Source organism: Strix aluco, chromosome 19 (assembly GCF_031877795.1).
Source record: "Strix aluco isolate bStrAlu1 chromosome 19, bStrAlu1.hap1, whole genome shotgun sequence".
NCBI classification, from domain to species: Eukaryota; Metazoa; Chordata; class Aves; order Strigiformes; family Strigidae; genus Strix; species Strix aluco.
In genome coordinates, this window is record NC_133949.1 from 10,745,806 (window position 1) to 10,770,987 (window position 25,182).

Genomic DNA, 25,182 nt, shown 5'->3' on the forward strand with positions numbered 1-25,182 from the left:
TCTGCAGAAGGGAAAGCTCAGGGGACCTCATCGATGTACATAATGTACATAATAGGTGGAGGGGGGGCGCAGGGAGGACGGAGCCAGGCTCCGTGGTGCCCAGTGCCAGGCCGGGGGGGGCGATGGGCACAGACTGAACCGCGGGGTTGGTCTGATGGCTCAGAACATCAGGAAATATTTTTTCACGGTGAGGGGAGCACCGACACAGGCTGCCCAGGGAGGTGGTGGCGGCGGCTCCATCCCTGGAGATCTCCAAAAGCCCTCTGGGCACGGCCCTGGGCTACCGGCTCCGGGTGGGGTGGCCCTGCTTGAGCAGAGGGTTGGGTGATGATTTCCTGAGGTCCCTCCCAACCTCACCCACCGGGTGATCCTGTCCCTCACCCACCTGAGCGTTCCCCGCCAAGGAAGGGGTCCCACTGGCCCAGCAAACATTGCCCTGTGGGTAAGGGTCCCCCCACTCACCTGAGCATCACCCCCCCAAGGAAGGGGTCCCATCGCCTACCACAGCATCACCCCCCAAGGAAAGGGTCCCCTCACCCCATCAAGCATTGCCCCACAAGCAAGGGCCCCCCACCCACCCCAGCGACACCCCACAAGGACGGGGTCCCCTCGCCCACCCCAGCATTGCCCCGTAGCTGGGGCAGCAGCCATGGGCTGGGTGGGGAGGGGTGGCTGTGTCATACCAGGGGGGTCCTTCCCGCCACCCTGCAGGGATCCTGTCATGTTGGGGGGTACTGGGCACCCCGGGAGCACCTGGCAGCGTCCTGTGGCTGTCCCCAGCCTCATTTTACAGCAGGCAGGGCTCAGCGCAGGCATCCCCTCAGCCCTGCCTAACTCTGGGCAGCACCAATCCACGCCCAGCCTGGAGCAGCTCAGCACTGTCATGAGTTTCACGGCCTCAGCTCAGCAACAGGCAGAGGGGACATGCATCCCCCTGCAAGCACAGGGGCTGCAGCGGTGGGGTGCGGGGTGGGGGGGCCGTACCCCAGCACCGCCGGGAAAATGAAGTGCGAGCTGCCAGCGGGGGCTGCAGGCTCCTGGCGGTGCCGGATGCGGCCCGGCTGGCCAACGCGCCGTAATCGAAGACATGTGTGTGGGCTTTGGGGAGAGGCTGCGCTGGGAAACAGGGCCCTGCAGAGACCGGGGGGCTGTATCCTGTCCAAAAGCCCAGGTCCCACATGAAGCCAGGCATGCGAACGCGATCCAAACCACAGCTGGATTTGAACCGAATCTCCCAGCATCTGGGCTAATTTGCTGCAACTTTGATTGATCGTGGGGAGGGGGCACAGGCGGGAGACGCTCCAGCTCAGACCTCCCAACAGAGCCAATGACTTAAGCAGAGCTGGTTCCAATCTGCTCAGCACATTGAGGCGAAAATGCCCCTTTCCCTGTGCGCTCCCGTTCACCGGCGCTGGCTCTGCCCCCGGCCCCGCAGCCCGGCCGTCCCTGTCCCTCGGGGCTGCGGGTCCCCGGGGAGTCCCCAACAGGTTTCGGGCTCTCTGGGTGCAGAATGGTGGGTCAGGCCGTCTGGGGTTGCGGCTCACCCGGGGTCCCTCCAAAAAACAGAGCAGCGCAGGAGGGGGGACATTAGTGGATCCAACCCCACCTCCACCTGCCCCAAACCCCTGCGCGCACCGATCTGCCCCCCTGCTCCTGGGAGAGGCCGGGAATGGGAGAGGAGCTACAAAAAAGGGTGGAAAAGGTGAAGGTTTTTCCATCCCCCCCTCTCCTCGGTCGCTGCCCCGAGGGCTTGGCGTCACTCAGCAGGTAGCTGGGGCAGCCCGGGGTCCCGGCCGGCCCGGGGGAGGCAGCTGTCTGGGAGCCGCTCGCTGCCGTGATTTATACAGCTCAGCCCCATAAATTACCGGGACGGAGCCCGTGGGAGCCATCGCTCACAGCGACGTCCAGAGCTCGCTGCCAGAACCTGAAACACTTCCAGCCGTTAATTGAAGAGGAAAAAAAAATAATAAAGGGGAAGGGGGGAGTGGGGGGAAATTAGTGCCCGGGGAATTGGGATTAAACCGTGGCTCTGCAATGAGGGTCGCCCACGTCCCGCTCCCAGGATCCCATCGCTTCCCGTGAGCATGAGCCCAGGCTGGGGAGCAGGGAGGGGGATTCCTGAGCTGCTGCCTGGGATGTGACCACCGTGGGGTCCCCACGGGCTGTGCCACCCCATCCCAATCCCCATGAGGGTGTCCCCGTAGTGAGCTGGGGCACCCTGGAGCCGATGGGAATCTGAGGATGAGTTCCAGCTGAGTGATGCTGAGCCGGGAGGCGCACGGCTACCGCCACCCTCCCTGCCAGCACCCGGCCTCTTTTCTCCCAAATTCTGGGCTGGCCAAACCCTGTCCTGGGGGCTGGGGACGGTGGCCGCTGTCCTGGCCACCGTCCCCAGCCCCCCGGGACCCACACTGGCTCCCAGTCACCAAGGGACCAGGGATACAGGGTGAAACCCCAAGGGCATCCAGGGTGGCCCCAGCCGGGAGGGATGGGCAGCGCTCGGGGTGCCCTGCGCAGGTCAGGGGGTGCCAGTGGGACCCCCCCAGGATCGGCGGCCGGCCCGGGGGTGCCCAGCGCGATGCTTTGCTGAACAAGGAGGTTGTGCAAGAGGCTGCGGCCGTGAGAAAGGAGAAGCGAAAGTGCGAAGCGAGAGGCGGCTCCCCCCGCGCCAAGGGGGTGACCCCAGGCTGCACCCCTTGGCCCAGCAGCCTTTTCGGGGGCGGTTGGAGGGATAAGGCGAGGGGAAACGTGGCGCTGCCTCCCCCTCCTCCTCCTCATCCCAAACCACCGCAAGCCCCCGGCCCACCCCGAGCCGTCGCCGCCGCCGCACATCTGGGCGCCAGGGCTGCGCGCCGCGCCCCCCCCCCCCCCCCTCGGCTTTCTGCCCTCCCCCACCAGCAGCAAATTAGGGCCGGCTGCCTTCGTCCCCCACCCCAAAACCCTTCCCCACATCACCTGCACCCACTGGGCACCCTACACCGGCAGCACCCCCTCCAGCTCTCCCACCCACTGGGTGCTACTCCCCCCCCCCCCCCCCCCGCCGTGTCATCACCCTCGGGTGGGGCAGCAAGCTCAGCAGCCGGGCCCCGGCAGGATCCCTCCACTTCACCCTTCCCCACCGCCCGCCCCGTCGGGTCCCGCCGCGCACCTGCGGGGGGAGGAGCCGCCTCCGGTAACCGGCGGGGGTGGAGCGCACCGGGGGCCGCTAGATGGCGCCCTGCGAGCGGTACCGAGGCGGGGGGCGGGGGGGGGGAATCAGCTTTTGCCCGGAGCTACCGTAGGGGGGGACCGGGAGCCCCGGAGCTGGGAGGGGAAGGTGTGTGTGTGGGGGTTGGTGGTGGTGGCTCCGGGCTAAAGCTGATGCCCCAAGGATGGAGATCCCCGAGGGGGCGGCGGGGTCGGGGCGGGAGGAGACCGGGAGAGGGGGAAAACGGTCTCAGAGAAGGAGGAGGAGACCGGGATGGGGAGGGAGGGAGGGAAGAGAAGAAGGGCGGGGGGGGTGGGGGGGGGCCCGGCTTGTCGGTGCCCCGCCCGGGGATGGGAGGAGGAAAACCTCCCGCCGTCCCTTTAACAGCCAGCGGCGCTGCTCGGAGTTCAGGCCGGGGTCAGGGGGAGTTCGCAGCCCGGGTTTCACCTCCGAGCTGGCGGCGTCGGGAACCCCGAGGAACCGCTGCTGCTTCTTCCACCTCCTCCTCCTCCTCTTCTTCCTCCTCCTCCCGTTCCGTAGGACCGGCCGGGAGCGCGGGGTATGGAGGAACAGCAGCAGCAGAGGAGGAGGAGGGTGGAGGGAAACAGCAACCGGCGGCGGCCCCCCCGGGGCTGAGCCATGAGAGTTCACCGAGACCTCGGCTGGTTGGCGGAGGCCACCGGGCGCCCAGGTAAAGGGGAGGGGAGGGGACACCCCCAAAAAATTAAAAATAGAGGGGAAAAAAAAAAAAAAAAGCGCCACTCCAAAAAGCAGCTCCGCGGGCGCTTGGCTTTACCCACCTGGGCGGGGGGCACCGGTACCGGAGCAGAGGCGGGGAGGGGAGGTCCCGCTCCCCCCCCTCCCTTCCCCGGCCGTCCCCCCGCTCACCTCGCGGGGGGGTGGGGGTGGTGGGGAGAGGAAACGGGGGCGGGGGGCGCCCGGGGGGGCACGGCCGGCCGCCTCCCGGGACCGGGGCGCATAAGAGCCGGGGAGGCGCCGCGGGGAGCCGGGGCAGCGGCGCTGCGCAGGTAACGGCGGGCAGCAGCCCCGGGGGGGGGGCGGGCGGACGGGTGGGGGGCACCGGCCCGATTCCTCTCCTCTCCCCCCCCCCCGGCCCGCTTTCCTCCGGCAGGTGGGCGCGGGGGTGCCGGGGCGCTGGCGGGGCCGGGGCGCGGCGCTGGCGGCGGCGGCGGGTGATGTCACTTTCTCCAAAAGCCTCCGGGGGTTTTCACCCCCCTCCCGCCCCCCCGGCCCGCCGAGAAGCGAGCCCCCATATAAGCGGTGGCACCGACCAGGCGCCCGTGCAGAGCGGCCGGGACGCCGCGGCGTGCGGGGCTGGGGGCTAAGCCCCGACACCCCCCCACCACCCCCCCCCCTCCCCAACCCCACCTCCGCCACCCCTCCACGCGTGGGCTGAGCCCCCTCGACGTGTGGGTCGAGCCCTCCCCCCCCCCCCCCCACCTCCCCACGCGTGGGCCAAGTGGCCGGACGGGGGGCACGGGGGGCCGGTTGCACCGCTGACGGGGCGGTGTGTTGCAGGGCGGCGGGCGAGGAGCGGGATGCTGGACGCCATGGAGGTGCCGAGCCACTCGCGGCAGCTGCTGCTGCAGCTGAACACGCAGCGCACCAAGGGCTTCCTGTGCGACGTGATCATCGTGGTGCAGAACGCGCTCTTCCGCGCGCACAAGAACATCCTGGCGGCCAGCAGCGCCTACCTCAAGTCGCTGGTGGTGCACGACAACCTGCTCAACCTGGACCACGAGATGGTGAGCCCCGGCATCTTCCGCCTCATCCTCGACTTCATCTACACCGGCCGCTTGGCCGAGTGCGAGCCGGGCAGCGAGCAGAGCCTGGGCGCCGTGCTGGCCGCCGCCAGCTACCTCCAGATCCCCGGCTTGGTGGCCCTTTGTAAGAAGAAGCTGAAACGCAGCGGCAAGTACTGCCACCTGCGCGGGGGCTACGCGCCCTACAAGCTGGGCCGGGGGCTGCGCGCCGCCACGCCGGTCATCCAGGCCTGCTACTCGGGGACACCGCGGCCCGTGGACCTGCCGCCCGTGGAGCCGGCGGCGCCGCTCAACACGCAGTGCGGGGAGCTGTACGCCTCGGCCGCCCAGGGCGCCCCGCTGCACCCCCACGGGCTGTGCCCGCCCGAGCGCCACTGCTCGCCGCCCTGCGGCCTTGACCTTTCCAAGAAGAGCCCCACCGGCCCCTCCGCCCAGCTCCTGCCCACCGACCGCCTGCTGCCCGGCGAGCCCCGCGAGCCCTCGCTGCCCCCGCGGCATGACAGCCCCCCCGTCAGCGCCGGCCTCCTGGCCGGCCACGCCGCTGCCTACAAGGACTCCCCGCCGGGTGGCGAGCCGGGGGGGCACCCCCATGCCCCCGACCCCTTCCGCAGTACGCCGCCCTGCACCGAGCCCCCGCTGCCCCGTGCCGACGGGCGCGAGCTGATGTACCGCTGGATGAAGCACGAGCCCCTGGGCCCCTACCTGGACGAGGGGGAGGCGGAGAAGGAGCTGGAGCGGGAGGAAAAGGCTGAGTCGCCGCCCGCGGCGCCACAGCCCCGCTACCCTAGCGTGGAGAGCAACGACCTGGAGCCCGATAACAGCACGAGCGAGGAGACGGGCAGCAGCGAGGGCCCCTCACCCGGCGACGCGCTGGACCGCTACTGCAACCACCTGGGCTACGAGCCGGAGAGCCTGGGTGACAACCTGTACGTCTGCATCCCCTGCGGCAAGGGCTTCCCCAGCTCCGAGCAGCTCAATGCCCACGTGGAGGCCCACAACGAAGAGGAGCTCTATCACAAGGCGGCGGCTGAGCAGGCCGTGCCCTTCCTGGACAAGGGTGGCCCGGGGCTGGGTGACATCCTGCGGCCCTACCGCTGCTCCTCCTGCGACAAGTCCTACAAGGACCCGGCCACGCTGCGGCAGCACGAGAAGACGCACTGGCTGACGCGCCCTTACCCCTGCACCATCTGCGGCAAGAAGTTCACGCAACGTGGCACCATGACCCGCCACATGCGCAGCCACCTCGGCCTCAAGCCCTTCGCCTGCGATGCCTGCGGGATGCGCTTCACCCGCCAGTACCGCCTGACCGAGCACATGCGCATCCACTCGGGCGAGAAGCCCTACGAGTGCCAGGTGTGCGGCGGGAAGTTCGCCCAGCAGCGCAACCTCATCAGCCACATGAAGATGCACGCGGCCGGCCCCGACGGCAAAGCCAAGCTGGACTTCCCCGACAGCGTCTACGCCATGGCCCGTCTCACCGCCGACCAGCTGGGGCTCAAGCAGGAGAAGGCGGCCGAGCTGCTCTCCCACACCTCGCACTTCCTCAGCGACCCCAAGGCCATGGAGAGCCTCTACCCGCTGGCCAAGTTCACGGCCGAGCACCTGGGGCTGAGCCAGGACAAGGCGGCCGAGGTGCTGGCGCAAGCTCCGCACCTCCACGCCGAGGCTGCCCGGACCATAGAGCGATACTCACCCCCCTAGCGCCGGCCCGGCCGGGGGGTGGGGGGGGCCACCGGGCTCCCCTCGCTGCCCCGCGTGGGGGACAGAGGTGGTGGGTGCTCATCCCCCGGCGCTGCCGACGGTCCCGGAGAACTCGCTCGTAGCGGAAGGTCCCATGAGAGCTGCCCCGGGACGGCTGGACGGCGCGTCCCGCGACGAGCACCCCGGCTTGCCCGGGAGAAGCCGATAATTCAGGGACTGACCTCGCGGCGCGGCTCCCCCCTCGCCGTGAGGGGCCCACCGGGCCCCCCGGCACCGGGGCGGGAGCGAAGCACAAGCTGTGAGGCCGGGCTGCGCCCCGAGGCTTTGGAGGACATGAGCCCGCTCCTTACCTCAGGGCCGTCCCCGGCGTTGCCCCCCGGGCCAGGGGACGCCCTCGACAGTTGCCTGAGTCGCCCCGGCCCCGCGGCGGGACCCGCCGGCGCTCGGCTCTGCCGCGACGGGACCCGGACTGTGTCGCCTCGACCGCTGCGGGCCCGTGAGTAGTTTGTCCGTCGTGGCCGGAGCGACACCTCCGAGCTGCCGGCAGCGTCCTGAGCGGGAGCGGCGAGCGCGGCCGTGCTGGGGCTGAGGGGGGGTGTGTGCCGGCCGAACCCCCCCCGGGGCCATGCCGGGAGCTGGGGGACAGACTGACGGAGGGGGACGGTGGGGTCTGAGCAGTGGGTGCAGGGCAGGGGGACGGCGGTCGGGCCCGTGCCGGGGGTGGGGGCCGGGGAATCGCGATGCTCCTCGCCCCGGAGCAAGCACTGACCTCCTGGCCCAGAGCCGGCCGCTCGGCCGCTGGCACCCCGTGTTTTCGGGAGGGGGGGCAGGGCCTGTCACAGACTGAGCCCCTGGGCCCTGCCCCAGCAGGCGCCTCGCCATCAGGGATGCCCGGGGGGCCCCGGGGGGCCCAGGGACCCGGCGGCTTCACCCTCGGGGCGGCCACTTGCCTCTATTTTTTTTTTTTTTTTTTTTTTTTTTTGCCAAAGATGCCCGTCCCCAGCGCGGCCGGGCCGGGCCGGGGAGTTCACGACAAAGACAAAGCGGTCTGGTTTGTCAGCTACGGGGAGGTGGGCAGGGGCTGCAGGAGGGGGCCGGGGGCTTGGGGAGAGCCGCGGGGCTGCCCCAGGCTGGGTTGCGGTGACCTGGGGCCGAGCTCCCCCACGGGGCACCCCCTGCCACGGCCGCACCCCCTCTCCCACCTTCTGCTCGGTGTGGGCAAAGCCCCCCCACGGCCTGGACCCCCCCGGCCCGTGCCCTGACCCCTCTGCCTGGGGCTAATGTGAAGCTTCTCCCCCCACCCCGAGCCCCCTCCTCTCCTTTGCACACGAGGCCGCGGGGTGGCCGCCAGCAGCGACTGTCCCCGGCCTCGCAGCCACTGTGCCTTAGCCTGAGCTGGCCACTCCTGCCCAGGTGCCCCCTTTGCCCCTCCCTGGGCTGCCCAGGTCCCCGTGTCCCGTCCCCCCCCCCCCCCCCCCCCGGGACTCCCCAGGGCCGGCAGCGTCCCTCCGGAGCTGCCGTGGGGCGAGCGGCGGCAGCAGCAGCACCCAAAGCACAGCTGGCAGCGCCCAGCGGGGCCACTGGCCCCCTCTGTATCACGTCCGATTTGTACACGGGCTCCTTGCCCTTTTGTTTTTTCTATAGTCGAAACCGAAAAAAGCAATAAAGTGACATTAACGTGCCTGGCCTCGCGTCCTTCTCTGGGGGCGGGCCTGGTCGGTGCTGAGTGGGGCTGGGGGTGACCCCGGGGTGGGGAGGGGGCACAGGCTGTGCCAGGGGGAAAGGTGGGTGTGGAGCAGCAGGGAGGGGAGGAGAAGGGCTTTGCTGTGCGTCTGGTTTGCTCGGAGCCCCCTCGGTTTGGGGGGGGGCAGCTGCAGGTGGGACGGAGCAGCCGTCGTCCTCGCAAGCACAAACGTGTCCCCCCGCCCACCCCTGCCCCAACCTCGACGGCAACTCGCCTGCCGACAGCAAATGAAACAACACGCTGCACAGACAAGTGTTTAATACTAAAAATGATTAAAACCATCTTAACAAAACAGCCCGAACGCGGCTGCCTCCCTGAGACGTGGGCTCCCTGCGGGGGCTCGGGGCAGCAGCCTGGCACCAGCGAGCCCCCGCTCCGCTCGCTGTCGCTGTCGTGCCAGCTCGTCTGGCGGCAGCAAACCTCATGCGAGGGGTCTGCGTCTGGCAGAGCCACGGGTCCCTCCGAGCTGGTGATATCCCGGGAAGGGCCTTGAAAAGGGGGCAGCTCCATTAGAAAAACCACCATTTAAACACACCCGGCGTGGAGGAGAAGGCGGCAAAGTCTGGGTGCTAGCACGCAGCTGTGGGCACTGAACCGGGGCGCCGGGTGCTGCGTGCGCCACGGCCCCGGGTGGGCTCAGCCGCGGCTCCGTGCGCCCTGCAGCAGGCGCGGGCACCCCAAAGTCTCTGTCGAACAGGCTCTGCCCCGTAGCACAGACCCTCCTTCGCTGGCAGCCCGAGGCTGGGGCCTTCGTGTGGCACAGGTTGGCGAGCTCTCGGCTCCGTGGCTGCGCCGTGCAGCCCCACTGCAGCTGGGCGCTGCCGAGGCTCCCACCCCGGCGTTGGCCCTGGCTGGGTGGCTGGTGCAGGGGTAACGCTGGGCTTCCTGATGCAGACACCGGGTCCGAGCCACCCACACAGGAAAAGAAAACGCTGGGCTCCATCCTACTGCTTCCCCTGCCACCTTCGACGCTTCCCTCCCACGGCCGCGGCGCCCCAGCGGGGACCGGGGACGGCCTCGGGGTCACTCCCACCCTCTGCTCATGGGACTGGGACTTGACAGAGCTCCAGGGGCTCCGGTTCATGGGTTAATGCTCCCTCTTAGCTTCTGTATCTGACGCGTAACTGGGCTGGGGATGGTACACTTGGTGATGGGACGGTGTGGGAGGGGGCTCAGCAACACCCCAACTCTGCACCGGCTCCCGGTGCGGTATGACCCAGTGACAAGGCAGCGGTGTCCCTTCATGGCTCCCTCCATGGTGAAGGGGCAACTCCAGAGGGGACGGTCCCAGCTGGGCAAGCGGCTGGGAGGCGGGTCTGCCCCAGCTGGCAGCCACGGGCAGAAGCTGGATCCCACACACAAGGGGAGCCCGTGGCAATGTGAGGACACACGGGCCCTGTGGGACAGCTGGTCCTTGGGACTTGGAGAATTTTGTTAGTCTCACGTTGAGTCTTAGGTCAAAAATGTGTCTAAAGTCAGCGGGGTGGGGACTAAGGGGTTTGGGGGAGGAGGGAAGGGGCAGGTAATGGCTGGGGAGCAGGACAGAAAGCAGCTGTGGGGAGCCTGGGGGTGTTCAAAGCCTCCCCCTCCAGCAAAGCAGGTAGGGCACAAACCTGAAAACTAACCTATACTGAAGTCTGAAATGAAACTCAACAAGCAAAGCCTGCACCAGGGAGAGGACAAGCACCTCCACACGCAGCACCCCGTGCGTGGGGTGGGCGCAGGGTGGAGAAAGGTCCGGAGGCTTGGGGCTGCCTGGGCCACGCAGGACGAGCAGGCTGGGGCAGGAGGGAACCTGCCCTTGAAGTCCACGGCCTCTCCGAGGAGCGTGAGCTAGACTAAGCAATCCCAAAGTCTGCGCTGGCGTGTCCCCGGTCTCTGCCCTACGCAGCCTACAAACCCGAAGAGCCACTAACTCGTGACTCGAGCTCTCTGCAACCAAGCAAACCAAGCAAGAGGCTGGCGATCCGGCACGGGCTCACCCAAAGCTTCCCTCGCCAGCGGGGCTCGCCAGCTCCGCTCTGGCACTGCCCAAAGGCTGGTGGGACCCTCGACGGCCCAGCCTCCACATGAACCATCCACAGCAATGACCTTCCCAGCTGGTCTGCCCTCGGGGGGGGGCCCTTCGCAGCACGGCCATTCTGGGGTGTGTTGAAGACATGGCGTTTATTGTTCGTGGTGGCTCGGCCCCCTCAGCCCTCCTGGGCCCACTTGAGGAAGGTGGGGATGTCCCGCACCGGCACATTGCGGGTCAGTGCTTTAACTCGCAGGTTCCGGTCATCTGTCAGCAAAACCACTTCCCTGAGCAAACGGATGGGATCATCTGCAATGAGAAAGAGAGAGGCGTGAAGCTCAGACCTCCCCGCTCTGCCCCAGCCCTTGCACCCGTCCCACGCTGCGCTATCCCCACGCTGTGCCCCCCCCCCCCACCGCCCCTCCTCAGGTGCTGCCCGGCGCCCCAGCGCTGCTCCCAGCTCCCCGCCAAGGCTTCCCAGCGCAGCTCGGAGACAGCACTTCACCTCGAAGGCTGCCTTCTCCCCGTGCTGTGCTGGCTGGGCGATGATTTGTGATCTCTGCCTGCAGTCCCTGGGCAGGGAAGGGCAGCGAGCAGTGCCAGGGCCCTGTGCTGCCCGCTCGGGCTGGTGCACTGCACCGCAGGCAGGGAAGAGGAGGTCCCTCTGCCTGACCCAGGCCAGGAAGACGGCCTGCGACCCTGGCTCCAGCAGGAAGCTGGTGCTATTATTCTGGTGATCTCATTATAAGATCTAAAACCAACCCTTATTTTTTGCGAAGTTTTTTTGGAGTTGCCACTGACACCGAGGCGTTTCTGGCTGGGGCTCAGACAGCCAGAGAGAGAGTTGAAGCCTGAGAAATAACCGAAGGGATCTTGCCCCCAGATGGATGAGCTGCCCCGCACGCAACGCGCCGGGCTGGGATGTGGGAGCCATGCTTACGTGTGTGTGAAGCAGGGGAAGCATATGGGGTATGTGTAAGCAGCTGGGTCCTGTGACCAGAGTACTGTTCCTATGAGCACAGGAAACACAGTGCCTCCGAGCCAGGACGGGAATGGAAAAAACAGAGTTTATGGGAGCCCAACATGGGCCCAGATTGGCTGCGTGGGGAGCGGCAGGACGAGGGGAAGGGGAGGGTGGCCAGGAACTCAGGCAATGGTCACGGTGTCGGGGCTGAGGATGGTGGGGTGAGCACCCCAGCCGGCCCGTGCTGGGAGGAAGAGGAGCGGGGGCTTGGTGGAAGGGCAGGCCTGGGGCCGAGGGCTGCCCAAAGCGGGATCGGGAGGTTTTGTGCGGACACTTTAAGAAATGTGTAACAATAAACATCCTCTGCTCAGCGCTGGTGACGCGCCTCCTTGTTACAAACCAGAGGCTGTCAGCTTGTCAGGCCCCATTCCCCATAATCCACATGATTTCAAAATTCAGCATCATTTGCACATAAACATTTGGTGACGGTTTCTCTGTGAATCTGACAAGTTAAGCTGCTAAGAATTCGCACTGACAAATGCGGGTTGATTTCTTGGGCAGCTGCTGATGCGATTCCCATCCCCGCCGCCCTGGCAACAGCCCGGGGGCTGTCTGGTCCCAGCATGCGTGGCCAGTGCCAACTGGGCATCCGTAAGGAAAAGGCCCCTGGACAGGAGGCACCAGGGCTCGTGGGGAGGAGGCTCTTTCTGGCCCTTCGTCACTGCTGCCGGCACCACAAAACGGCTCTGTGGACATTTGTGGTGGGCTGCTCTCATGGGGCATCCCCCAAGTGCAGTGAGGTGCACATTTGGCAACACGGTGGGAGGGCCACGGCCTGGGGCTGACCAGAGGCAGGAGGTGGCACCTTGGTGTTGAAAGAGGCAAAATGCAGGAGAGGTTGGCTCCAAGGGCAGTGAAAGAGAACTGAGAAGAGTCTGTGGAATGCAACAGAGAAGGGACAAAGAGAACGTGAGGGTGTTCTACCTTTGTTGGAGGGCATGAAATCCTTGGCCTTGTCATTGCAATAGTGGAGGCAGCAGGACAGAATCAGGTCATCATTGTTTCCCTGGAAGAAAAGGGCAACGTTACCCCTGGCAGGAAAAAAAACCTGCAACCCTACCACCCTCATTTCTGCACTGCCTTTGAGCCACTGCCACAGCTCAGCTGAGGGCAGGGCTGCGCCGAGCTGGAACGCAGCTCGCAGGAGCCTGCCCAGCCACCTGCAAAGGTGGGGACAGAGCTACCCCCTACCCAGAGCTCGCGGACCCCAGGGTCCCTGGTTTCCCCCAGGAAGATGGTGGCAAAGAGCCTCCAGCCCTCAGCAGAGGTCCCTTACCTGCTGGCCAGTGGTGTCTTCGCTGCGGAAGGAGATGGACTCCAGCTCGTTGCCTCGGCTGGTCAGAGCCCTCAAGCAGTTGTCCCGGCTCTCAAAACGCTCCTCCAGGAACTCGATGGACTTCCTGGCTCTCTCCTGCACTTGGCGGGCATAGCCTGCGGCCCGGTGCTCCATCTCCGGGCCCTTGGCCAGGCCGTCCAGCTCGTTTATCACTTCAAACAGGAAAAGGAGGTACAGTTACTATGGGACAAGGTGCTCCCGTGACCTGCTGCTGGAGCACGCAAGTTGCCAAGGCCCTGGGGCCGGGGCACTGGGAGCTGGCTCAGGAAATCTGGGTTCAGCTGCTGCAGTGTCCCTGCGCTCCTGGACTTGGCTGCGGGTCTGGAAAAGCTTTGCTGCCTTCCACCTCCGTGGGTCACCTGGCTCGGCCCTGAGAGCGCCCATACCTCGCCCCTGCAGCGTGGGGTAACGCTCCCTAAGGGCACCTCGCTCTGCTCTGTGAAACGCTGGGAGCATCGCTGTGCCTCCCACCCCACGCTCCCACATCACGACCAACGGCACGTCCGTGGGTCTCGGAAAACCACGGCCTCCTGCAGCCCACTCCTCCACCGCCGAGCACAGCCACAGCCAGCAGCACCGTGCCGCCCACCCCGCGTCGCACCGCCCCGCTCTACACCTCTCGGCTCCCTGTTACTCACTTTCAGACATGGAAAGCTGCTGCTTTCCTGCCACAAGGCCACACGTGGGAACAGGGTCACGCGTGGGAGCAGGCCGTTCCCACTCCGGCACTGTTTCCCGCGCAAGTCCTGGCCCCATCTTCCCACCTGAAGCTGCTGTCCCGAGCTCCTGGCAGGGGAGATGCTCTCCGCAACACCTCACCCATCTGGGTCTGATACAGGGTTTGCACATCTGTCCTGACACACGCTGCTCGAGACAAGACTGAGCCTGGGATCAGGCGGATTCCCACCCTGTTCGCCTTCACTGGAGCCCGCCAAGCCTTAGAGCCTCCTGCACTGCTGCCAAGCGGGTGGGAACCCCGGCCACTGTGGCCCCCCCGAGCCCAGCACCGGCCTGAGGGACCCCAGCAGAGCTCCAGGAGGGACCCACCCTCCGGGACTGCTGGAAGAGCCGCTCCATCACACAGCGAGCGTGCGGGTGTGAGCAAGATGCCGCCGAGGTGGGTAGCGGCGAGGCCGGGCTCACAAGCGCGGGGCCAGATGTGCACACGAGCGTCCTTGCCCGCGATCGTGCACGGGGCCGCGTGTGCGCGAGGCCGGGCGCGCGAGAGGGCTGGTGTGCACGTGTGTGCGAGGGAGCCTCTGTGCGCACAGTGTGTGTTTTAGCCATGGCTTCATTTCTGAAGATTCTTTCCGAGCCTGGAGCCAAGTCCTGAGTTCAAGTGGGAACTATGCATTCCTTGGGGGTTCGGGGAGAGAGCTCGGGGTCTGAGGCCTCTCCCCAGTGCTGTGAATCACTGCCCGGGGAGCCTGCGTGATCGCTCTGTTCCATGGTGAGACTGGCACTCACTGTCTGGGTATTCAAATTAAAGCTGCATGGAGCTGCTTTGCTCTTCGCTGGCCGGCGACTCTTCTTGCTACCGACCTGATGCTGCCATTTCCACACAATGCACGGCTGGGCCCGGGGTGGGGGGAGCCGTGCAAGAACGGAACATCAAACAGGAAAAGCTGGTATTCCCTCCCGAAATCCGCCTTCCTGCTTCCAAGCTAAACAGGCTTCAAAGGGGAGGCTTGTTTGTGCTTCTGCACCAGGCCTGGCTTCTCCATGGCGGGGTCAGCCTCAAGGAGCACGGAGCAGGTTAAAGAGCAAGAGAAACAAACCCAACGCGAAGCTGTGCGCTTAACCCCTTGCTGCATCCCCGGGAAGAGAGGGGAGGAGTGCTCCGTGCCGGGGGAAGGGCACCACGCTTATCTCTGGTCCCTGCACCCGGGTCTCAGCACTGATGGCTTTCCTGGGGGACGAGGGGGAATTTAACCAACACTCGGTGTGGACAGGGAGTCACTGGCTTCACGGTGCTTCAGCAGCAACAGGGGAGGCTCATGGCAGGAGATGAGTTACTCTGTCCCTGCCACGATGGGCTGTGCAGGGAGGCAGTGGGACACGAGAGCACTGGAGGTGCTCAGTCGCTGCTGCTCCTCCTGCCCGTGGCAGGGCAGGCCAGGCCAGGCTCCTTCTGCCCATTGACGGCAGCACATCTTGGACAGGAGGAGCATTTTCAGCCCTCCTGTAAGTGCTGCTCCTGCCACGGCTCCAGGGCAGGTCCCAGCTCTCTCAGGTGTTAACAGGCTCCGCAGCCCCCAGGGCTGCCCAGGCTCTGCCGGTGCTGCCGGCTTCCTTCCCTTTGCCTCCACACAAAGCCCTGGCACTGCGGTGCCAAGCCACGAAGCACCTTGGCAGCTCCCGTGCTGAGCTGGGCAGGCGGCCAGCCCCGCTGCCCCCACCCAGGGGTCCCATCCCCAGCTCCAGGAATCCCTCCTGAGCCAGGCTGTTCACCCCACGGGGAAGGGCGGCAGCTGGATGTTGGCTCTGGGGCAGGCAGAGCTGTCTGGCAGACACCGGGAGGTGAGAAGGAAGCCCCGTGACGGTGAGGAGGGCAGGTCAGGAGATTGGCACGAGCGTACACCTCGCTGCCGGGGGGACGCTGGAGATGCCCGCGGGGCAGGGCTGACCCCCGGCCTCGAGGGGCTGTGGCTGAGATGGGGCAGCCTGTGGGCTCTGGGAGGCTCGGCCTCGCTCCTGCCCCGGCCTCTCCTGATGCCCTTGGGGATCCTCTGAATGCCGGGTTGGCACCGGGACGCGCCGGGCGCCGCAGTGACACTGGCCGGAGGAACGCTACCTCCAGCCCGGAGCGCGATCAAACAATCAGAGCAAAGGCATCTAACCAAATCCTCCCGCCACCCTGGGAGACCACCCAGCAGCACAGCCGTTATCTGCCAGGGTGAGTGTTTACCAATAACGGGAACCAGCTTGCTGTTTTACTGCAAGCTTTATAAGGATAAAAAGAAGGGCTGGGCTTGAGCAGCTCTGAGACGCTGGGACACAGGCCGGCCATTTGCTCAGGCTGCCTAAGCCCCAGCTCAGCTGGGATAAGCTATCTGCTCTGATTGTTTAACAATTCCTCCTCCTTGCTCCCTCCAAAATTCCCTCCAAATCCCATTTAACACCCGCCTGCCTCTCTCAGCCCCTGGCACCCCCAAATGCACCAGGAGGAGAGGAGTTTACTGAGTGCTGCGGGCAGAAAGCTGTCAGGAAGGGAGAAGGGTGACATGGGCTGAAGGAACGCCAGTCACTGCTGGGACAAGACAGGGCAGGATGGAGACCAGCCCCACGGCACGAGCCGACTGGCTCCGCACCACACAGGCACTGTGGGCACATGGGGCACAGAGAGAGGGGAGCTGGCATGGAGGGACAGCCCGCGCTGGGGGAGAGGGGAAGCCCCCGCCGTAGCACTGGCCCTACTCACCGATCAGGGGCACCACCAAGATGAATTTCCTGCAGTCCAGCAGCGTTATCAAGCTGCTGAGGTGGTCGATGAAACCGTTGGTGTCTGGGACCAGGAAGACAGGTCTGATCTCCAGCTCCATCTGCCTCATTTGACTCTGGTCTTTCAGCACAGCCTGGAGGAGAACGACACATGGTGAGTAAGTAGGATGTCAGCCCTATGACCTGTGGACCCTGAGAGCAGAAGATAAGCCTGGCTGGCATGCACACCTCCTGCAGCAAGGACATCGTGTGAAGGGCACTGGCAGGAGGCTGTGTTCATCCCACCTGCACCTCAAACACCAACTCTTGCAGATCCACAGTGCACACGTGAGTGGCACGGCGAAAGCCTCTAAGAGAGCCCTCTCCTAGGAGAACGGCCCTGTCCAGGCTCTGGGGAGAACAACCAGGACCAGCCTTGAAAATGGAGGTGTTTTGGGAATTGTCCCATTTACGGGGCTGGCAGCTGCCAGGACTATCTGCACCGGTGCCAAGAGACCGATCCCAATACAAAACAGTGAGGAGAAAAGGGGGCTGGAGGAAGTGGGTTCTGGGACTCCAGATGGAAACAGCTCAAGGTGATAACAGCCAAAACAAACCACTTTGGGACACATAGGTCTTGCCAACGGCATCCTAACACAGGGACCCTGAGGAAGCAGCAGGAGGGGAGGTCCGTGGGGTGGGGATGCTTGGCTGAGTATCTCACTCACTGTCCCACCAGCTCCCGCACGTGCCTTGCCTTTTCTGACTTCATCCAGCTGGGAAACCAGGTGGGTTCCAGCCCTGGAAACCCACAGCACTGTCCTTGGCTGAGCCCTTTGCACCCGCTGGAGACCAGAGGTGCTCACACATACATGGGAAGGGTCTGTTGGCTCGTACTAGCAACCCTGCGGGGTTGCACCTGGACCTCTGGACAATGCCAGTTGCCAAAATGGGACCCAAGAGCTCACACATTGCATTCGATGCTATCGAAGGACTTGGGCTCTTTAGTAAGTCACAGGCTTAAAAAACTCAGGATGCTATTCTAGTGCTTCCTCTGCTTAAAAATAGCTTCCCTGGACTCGCTGATGTTTGTTGCCTCTAATAGGAACCGGTCACCCACGGAGCACAGCAGCACTGTTGTGGAACACATCCACGATGCAAACCCTTGCGACAGCGGGCTTGCACCCACAAGATGTGCCCTGGGGACAGGAGGTGACCACCGACCCTGTTCTGCCCAATGTTACGGGGAGCTCCCCCTGCCCGGGGTGAGGATCTGAACCCTCCGGCAGTCAAGCCAAAGCCTCGGAGGCACCCTGGAACGACGAGCTGCACGGGCCAGCAGTGGCCATGGAAAGAAGTGGTTTTTAATCCATTTCCAAGTGTTGTCATCTGGCTTTAAATCAAGGCGACTTGATGCTGCCACCTCCCACAAGTGTCTCCAGGCAAGGCAGCAATCAGAACCTCACCACGTGCCTCCCACCGGCCTCCTGGCAGCGTTGGTCCCGGGGCCGCAGCTCCCATCAACCCCGAGGGGAGATGGGCAGAGCGGGGAGCACGCCAGGTCCTGTCTGCTGGCACGGCAGCGCGAGGATCTGCCTCCCGCATCGCTCAGGGGCAGCTACAATGGCACCAAGTGTCCCTGGGCAGTACAGATGCTGCCAGGGCCGGCCACACGCTGGGTGCCATCCCTGCCTGCACTCTGCCTTCACCAGGGAGGTGTTGGCACACCCCGGCAGCAATCTTGCACGGCGCTGCCGCTCCCTGTGAGGAGGATGGCAGATGGCATCTCGCCTTGGGTTTTTGGGGTGTGGGAGGAGATGCTCGTCCCTGGGAGGCACCGGGCCCTGCGGAACTCCACCAAGCTCCACCTGCCACGGGGAGACGGAGAAGGGCCCCGTCGGCCAACGCAGAGACCCGGAGCGAAGCGGCACGTCCCTTGTGCGGCGGCCAAAGAGGTCGACAACCCTGAACTTGCAGGAAGGGGGGTGGCAAAACTACACGGCCTCAAATGGCTGACGACAGTCCCACGTGAGCAAGGGCCGGTGGCAGGAGGGGACCCCCGCCTGCACCCCGATACAGCTATCCGACCGCAGGGCTCACCCCGGCCCACGCAGGCGACCTCGGGAGTGCGGCGCAAGCGGGAAGCTCACCTACCCCTCCGTCCGGAGGCGTGGGGGTGAGGCGGGGAAGGGGTGGGGCAGTACCCTCGTGTGTGGCATTTGCCCCGGCAGCTTTCGCAGGCCGTACCCAGCCGATTCCTGGCAGCCGTGAGCGACGCCTGTGCCGGCCGTCACGTCCCATTCCGCTCGCCGGGCCGCCCGGTGAGAGAAGGACACAGGATGCGCCGGGAGTGAAAGAGCGAGGTCGGCGGGGAGCGTGCCAAGTCCCCGCGCACAGCTCCGGGCCGCTCGGGGAGCCAGAGGGAAACTCGCCTTTGCAGAGTTCAGAGGCCGGCAGCGAGATTTATTTTTGTTTGTGTGAGTAAAAGGCTGCAGAAGCCTCCGGCCAAGGGGTTTCGGGGGGGAGAGGAGTGGCCTGTGATTCATGCCGACGCTGGCTGGCCCCGCGCCAAAGATGAAAGGGAGCCCATGTGCGGGGAACCGGGGAGGCGAGCGCCGCGTTAACCCTTCTGCCGGTCCGCGGGGCACGGTCCCGTGGGGAGGAAGGAGAGCGTGGGGATGTGGATCGGGATGCCTGTGTCTGGGGCCTGGATTCTGTGCCACCACCACTGCCAGAAATGAGCTGCCGGTCCCACTGTGCCTCAGTTTCCCCGACGCGAGGACAGGGAGAGGGAGGCCCAGGCGCCCCGCCGGAAGGTGGGGTTTGAAGACCCTGGGGAGAGCGCCGCGGTCAAAGACAGAGGAGGTACAGCCTCACCTGGGCCCAAGTGCTTTAGGATGGCCAGATTTTAGTCTTGGCTTATTGGGGTTAAACTCACTGCATGGCAGGGGATCTCTGAGGCTGGGGGGTCCCTGCTCCCCCCAGGGCCAGGCAGCTCCCCTTCTCCTGCCTCCTGCACCCAGACGCTGCGGCCATCAGAGGTGCTCCCCCCACCAGCCCCCTGCCCATCCTGCTGCTCTGGCCAGGGGGGCTTCTCCCAGGAGCTGGGCTGGAGCTGGAGGTGGCTCCCCCGGCTGCCCCAGCTGGTGGCAGCACTGAGATCAGACACTCCTGCACACACAGTCCCAAATTCCCAGCTCATCCATCAGCTGGGATCACCTGGGGGATTCCCCGGAAGCAGATGCCCGGCTGAGGGCTTCCAGTGTGGGCAGGGGACCGGTCCCCTGAGAGCCAGGCTACCAGGCGGTACTTTCTGCAGAGTGCCGGGGGGAGACCTCAGGGTCTCCATCACAAGCACAGAAAAAGAAGGGGCTCCACATCGACTCCTGGGGTTCCACACACGCACCCTGAAGTTCCTCTGCCCGTGGTGCCAGGCTGGCAGAGAGGTCTGGAACCAAAGCTCGGCAGAGCTGAGTGCCCTGCTGCTGTTGGGACGGGTCGTACGGGGTCACGCCGCTCTGCCAGGACGGATGGGCTGTCACCATCCTGCCACCACCTCTCCTGCCCCGACCTGCTCTTCAACCACGGGGAAACCCAGCGCCGCTGCCCCTTCCAGCCCCGTGAGCTCCGCGGGGATCGGAGGCGGATTTTCCAGAGCCGAGAACAATGCCTTTCTAGTCTCCGCTCGAGGGCTTCCTCCTCCCAAGGTTCGTCTCCAGCGTCTTCCTCAGAAGTAAACGTGCCCCGTGCCTGGTAGCAAACCGGGGCCGCCGCCGTGGCGGAGCCGCCGTGGGTGGGTGTGCGTTTTCCGCAGCCGGCAGGCACCCGCTCCCAGGCAGGTGCGTGTCGGCGCGTGTGCACCCGCGGCATTGTTCCTGCGCGCCGAGGAGAGCGTGAATGGGATACGGCTATATTTAGCCACTTACTCACACTACCGCCACAAAGGAGCGGCTGCATCTTAAGGGGGCGGCCGTTCCGTGGGCTCAGAAGGGACAGGAGAGCGGCTATTTTGGGAAGACATGTCATAATTGGCCGCCCCGGTTAAGCTGCTTCTGTAATGCTGAGCAAAACAATAGCAGCATCCAGAGGAAGAGCCTGTTATGTTTCAGGTGGGATGTTTTCAACCGGTCAGGAAACTCGACCGCTCCCAGTGCACAGCGGCGGCACAAAGGACAGGGGACGCTGAACAGCATGGACCAAGGGCCTGGCCAAGCAGCGGGGGCGGTGGGAGCGTGCGGTGGGACCCGGCGCTGGCTGGGGACACAGCCCTGCCAGAGAACGCTGCTGTGCTGGCAGCACCACTGTCACCTCCTCTTGCCCACCTGCCTGCCTGGCCTCTTGTCCCTCCAAATATCTGGGTAGCGCCCAGGTACAGGCCTGGTCTCTCACCTCACCCCGACGCATGGCTGCTGTTGCCAGCCTGTGGCATGGGGCTGGCAGGCGGCTCTGTCCCAGCCTGGGCAAGCAGTGAGGGCAGAGGCAGGATGGCAGCAGAGCCAGGGAGCAGCAGCCAACCCATAACCCAGGGCCAGGCAGCAAACAGCTGCCTCCTCCCAACCAGGGCTGCCTCCTCCCAACCAGGGCTGCCTCCTCCCAACTAGGGCTGCCTCCTCCCAACCAGGGCTGCCCAGGGACACAAGAGGTTATGACCCAACCCTGCTCTGGCCTATCTGCCCCGCCTCAGAGCGATGGTTTTGGGCTCCCAGCTCATGGAGAGCTGAGCTCTCCTGTTGACTCTGGTGCTGGCCAAGGGCCACCCCCGTTTGCCATCTACCCCGCCCAGGCTTGTACTGCCCCGGTAGCTCGAGCCGCCGTCCTGCGCACATCCAGCCAGGGCAGGGACCGAAGGAAGCTACAACAAAGACCTGCAGGGCTGCACTGCCAGCTGATGCAGGGCAGGTAAGCAGCAGCAGTGAACTTGGGATGGGTGGATGATCTCCATCAGCAGCAGAGCTGAGCTGCAAGAGGTGGGGAGCACAGCAAAGACAGGGAGATAGTGCAAGAAAGCCTGTTGGGGAGACGGGAGTGAATTTAGCTGCAAACACAACTCCGCACAGCCCAGGAGAGGCTAAGACACCGCACTCCCCTCAGGCACGGAAAGAAAATGGATGGCCAAGACATGAAGGCTTTGCCCTGGCTCACTGCCTGTACCACTGACTATACGGGAGGCACTGGTGGCACCTGGGCTCTCTGGGCCCTGAGTCCCCCCCACAGCACAGGCACAGCCACATGGCCACATGTGGAGAGCTGAGGCTCTCAGCTGTGCTGAGACAGGAACCGCATCTGCCAGACTTGGATGAATATGTGGAGCTGTGGCTCGTCCCCAGGATACTGAAAGTGGGACTCAGAGAGCAGCCGATGCGTGAACTCTGTAGGTGAGCAGTGAACAAGAGAAATGGGCTGTAACAGGGAAGGCAGAAGGTCCCCAGGTCCCAGGAAACACAAAATCTCTTGTGAAGATCAGGAAGGTCAAGGACCACAGGCCAAGACAGGGAAAGTGGAGGGGGTGGATGCTGAGCTGGCTCCAACCTGGCCTCCCCAGGCAGCGCCTTCCACCCGAGCTCCTCCAGCCCCGGCTGCGTGGTCAGTACCAGGGCAAGCACACATGTTCTGCTCCAGGCTGTTCCCAGCTTAGCTACAGGCTGGATGACTTTACCAAAGCCCCAAGGACTTCTCCTCCACCCCGCGCCTTCAGACTCCAACTGCACCTCAGCTCTCAGCTGTGCAGCCCCTGAAGCTGCCCACACCCTCGTTTTGACCTCTCTCCGCCTGCGAGCATCGGCCCCAGCACGGCTGCGGAGGAAGGGAGGAGCACGCCGAGGGGGAGAAAGCCCCTGACAACATCAGGCAGCCCCCACTCTCCCCGCAGAATGGGCAGCGGCCATCCCGGGGGCCCTGCTGCAGCTGGGCTAGTCGCCGGGGCCGGGATCTGCTGCACGCTGCCCTCCCCGAACATGTGCAGTTCCTGTTTGCTGTGTCTGTACAAGGCAGTGGGAAGTGGGGAATTTACTTACACCTCCCGCTTAACAACCCTGGGAGGCTGGAAGGCTTCAGGCCGCTTTAATTTACAGCCCATCTCTCCAATCTCTCACTCGTTCGCTGCTGCTTTCTTCCTCCTTGTATTAATGTGACCCAGGTACCTGCCAACAATAATGGACTTGCTTGTGGGGGCGGCCCCTCCCTCCCGGCGCAACTTCTACCTTCGCCTTGATATGAATTGCTCAAAATTCAAATGAAAAAGAAAAAAGGCGAAATCTGAAAGGTTGGGGTGGGTTTGGAAAAGCGAAGCGCAGTGGTTCTGGGCCCGGCGCCAGTAGCCGGAGGGTACACATGTGCACGCTCTCCCAGTAGGGCCTTCAGCAGCCCTGTTTTACAACCACCTCGGCACACACTGCAGAGTTCACGCATATGGCCAGACAGATGTGTCTGGCTTACGTTCAAGGCTGGAAAATGAAGAATTATGGAAGTGAAGGGCCCTGGGCATTAGAGAGGGCGGAGGTGAGGGGGAGGGGAGCCAGGGAGAATTTTTCCTCTGCTGAGAAATCCTCATCTGGGCTGCGAGGCTGGAGGAAGAGGGGTTGTGAGCGACGAGGCAGCCAACAGCCATGCATGTGAGATTGCTCTTAAAGCAACAGTGTGCACCGCCAGGCGTCTGCTCCCAGTCCAACCAGTTTACTTCACCAGCTCCCACTGGGAAATATGCTCAAATCAGGCCAGGGTGAGGACAAGATCACCTGTCTCCCATCTGTTTGTCCCCATCACGATGGCAACGGGGCACTCTGGCTGCAGCAGCCGTTCGCAGACTATTTTTCCTGCCACTGGCTCCCGCATGAACTCTGCCGTTCACGTCCCACCCTCTCCCCTGTCTGCCTGTGCCCCACTGCACAGGAAAGCTGATTTCTCGCTGAACCTTGCTGCCACAGAGCATCTGCCCCGGGCAGGGGGACAGCTCGCTGCCTGGCACATGCTGCACTACAGCCATCAGCTGAAGCACTCCCCTGCCAGGGCTCTTGGGTGTGCTGGCAGCTCCGCGGAGAAGCTGTGTCTGGTTTCAGGAGGGTCCCAGAAGTCTCCAAAACATTCATCTCAGGGCCTGGGAGGGCAGATCTTACCCTGGGCGGGGACAGCAACACCGATTTGGCCCTTCCAAAGGGCGAAAGCTAAGCTTGCTGTTGGGTTTCACAGAGGCAGTGCAGGGTACCTACACCTGGGAAGCTCAAGGTGCTGTGGGACATCCCGAGAGGCCACTGGTCCTCAGCGGGGCAGGGAAAGGGCAGCGCACCATCGGCACAGTGAGGCAGGATCAGCCCATGGACCAAAGCAAAGCAGCTCCTCAGCCAGCTCGGGCACTGCAGTCGCACAGCCTGTCCTACCTGAATCTTGTCTTCACGACGCTGCTGCTCAGCCACTTTCCTGGCCAGGGCTTGCTTCTTGGCTCTGAGCTCCTTGATGTCCATCTCTTCTCCGCTGCCTTCAGCCTCAGAATCATCTTCAAATGCCTCAATCGTCACATCATCTTCCTTCTTCCAGAAAATGCAGAAAGACAAAAAAACAGGAGAGAAGTCATTGTAAGGGATGCTGGTGGCAAGGACTGTGACTGTTCTGCTCTCCCCCTTCCAGCAGACAAATCCCTGACAGGCATAGTCCATCACTGCTTGCTGATGGATGACTATTTCTAAACATCCAAAAGAAGCAAGCAAAATAAATAAATAGTAAACACCCAGGAAGTGACAAGGTGAGAAAAGAGATAATGGGGCAGGGAAGGCATTGACCAGGCAGGGCAGGGGCAGCCCTGCTTAAAGCTCTGTTCTAAAATCAAACCCTCTTCCTCACCTTGGAAAACTCTTCCCACAGCCTTAGGTGAGTCACTGATGTTTTATAAGCTTCAGTTCTGTAAAACCATGGTATTTCCCTGTCTCTCTGCTTTGCCCAGCTGTTAAGGCTGCACATCCCTCGGAGCAAATACTGCTTCTCCCCACCTGCCTGCACTGGGGCTGCACAACGCTGCTCTAACACTGCTGCCTCATCCGAGGCTAGGCACACACGCTGATCATCTTGAGAGGAAACTCGGATCCATGAAGCCGGGAGACCAAAGAGTCTGTTCCCCTTCTCCGTTTTGATCTCTGAATAGGCCAGAGAGATTCCTGCACCCACCCCAAAACTTCCAGCTGGGCTGGAACAGATGTTTTAGGAGGAGACATTCAATCTTGATTTTAAAGCTCCACATGATGGAGAAACCACTCAAGGTCAGTAATTTCAATGGTTAATTATTTCCTCTGTTAACATTTGCATCCTACATTTTTGCCATGCTCCTGCTGGCCAGGAACCTTGTCTTTGCTGAACTCAAGGATCCCTGGTTCTCCAACCTCCTGCCCGCACAGGCACTTCTGGACCATGTTGCATCTTCACCCTCTCCTGGAGACCCTTCCCTGGCTTTCCCCACCAGGAGGTCTGCAGATCCTTCCCAGTATGACTCCTCTGCCTGAACTGGAGACCCCAGAATGAGCCGTACTGTTCCTCTCCCAGGTGAAGGCCACACTGGCCTTTCCCTATGCACCCAAATCTCTGTGGCCCCAGAGGGTGGGAGGTGGTGGCTGGTGTCCAACTGGGGATCAGCCACAACCCAGTTCTGTCCCCAGCTTCACTGCCATCCCCAGTGGCTCCCTGCCCAAAGGGGAGAACACAAGTCCCTGTCCTCAACACGCGTCTCACCAGCAGTTGCCTGCACACATGTGCTGCCCCACCTCTGCCACTGCTGCTGACCAGCCTCCTTGCCTTGCCCAGACCCCCTTGCTCCCCAGCACAGTGACCACGGGCCTTCCCAAGCCCTGCCATTACCGATCTCCCCTTTTCTGCACAAAAGCCAAGGGTTGTGATGGGGCTGGGAAGAGATCCCAAGCAGCACCCGGGCAGAAAGACCTGCTCTGAGCCCCCAGACGGCTGCAGGGGATGGATCCTGCACAAGAGGATGG

General features: G+C 63.9%; 2 protein-coding genes across 5 annotated transcripts in view; one reads left to right on the forward strand and one right to left on the reverse strand.

Moving 5' to 3' along the window:
• The first annotated feature begins 3,609 nt into the window (after positions 1–3,609).
• Positions 3,610–8,353, forward strand: HIC1 (HIC ZBTB transcriptional repressor 1). Its single transcript, XM_074845354.1, has 2 exons — positions 3,610–3,878; positions 4,727–8,353. Exons 1-2 carry the CDS (start codon positions 3,827–3,829, stop codon positions 6,670–6,672), a joined length of 1,998 nt encoding a protein of 665 aa, XP_074701455.1. The 5' UTR covers positions 3,610–3,826; the 3' UTR covers positions 6,673–8,353.
• Positions 8,354–8,657: 304 nt separating this feature from the next.
• SMG6 (SMG6 nonsense mediated mRNA decay factor) overlaps positions 8,658–25,182 on the reverse strand; it is a 115,622-nt gene continuing 99,097 nt past the window's right edge. For 3 of the 4 annotated variants that reach the window (XM_074845656.1, XM_074845655.1, XM_074845653.1), the window contains 5 exons: positions 23,584–23,733; positions 16,212–16,365; positions 12,731–12,942; positions 12,379–12,460; positions 8,658–10,739 (listed from right to left, as the gene is read on the reverse strand). In XM_074845656.1, the coding sequence (XP_074701757.1) occupies positions 10,609–10,739; positions 12,379–12,460; positions 12,731–12,942; positions 16,212–16,365; positions 23,584–23,733 (729 nt within the window). In that variant the 3' untranslated portion in view covers positions 8,658–10,608. The remainder of the gene's footprint in view (positions 10,740–12,378; positions 12,461–12,730; positions 12,943–16,211; positions 16,366–23,583; positions 23,734–25,182) is intronic. The other variant, XM_074845654.1, reaches the window with a different exon arrangement.

What these genes read in the sequence shown, in the direction of transcription:
- HIC1 (XM_074845354.1), top strand. Translation starts at nt 3,827, where the DNA reads ATGAGAGTTCACCGAGACCTCGGCTGGTTGGCGGAGGCCACCGGGCGC. An exon ending in GGAGGCCACCGGGCGCCCAG is followed by an intron (nt 3,879 to 4,726) that starts GTAAAGGGGAGG and finishes GGTGTGTTGCAG; the next exon opens with GGCGGCGGGCGAGGAGCGGG.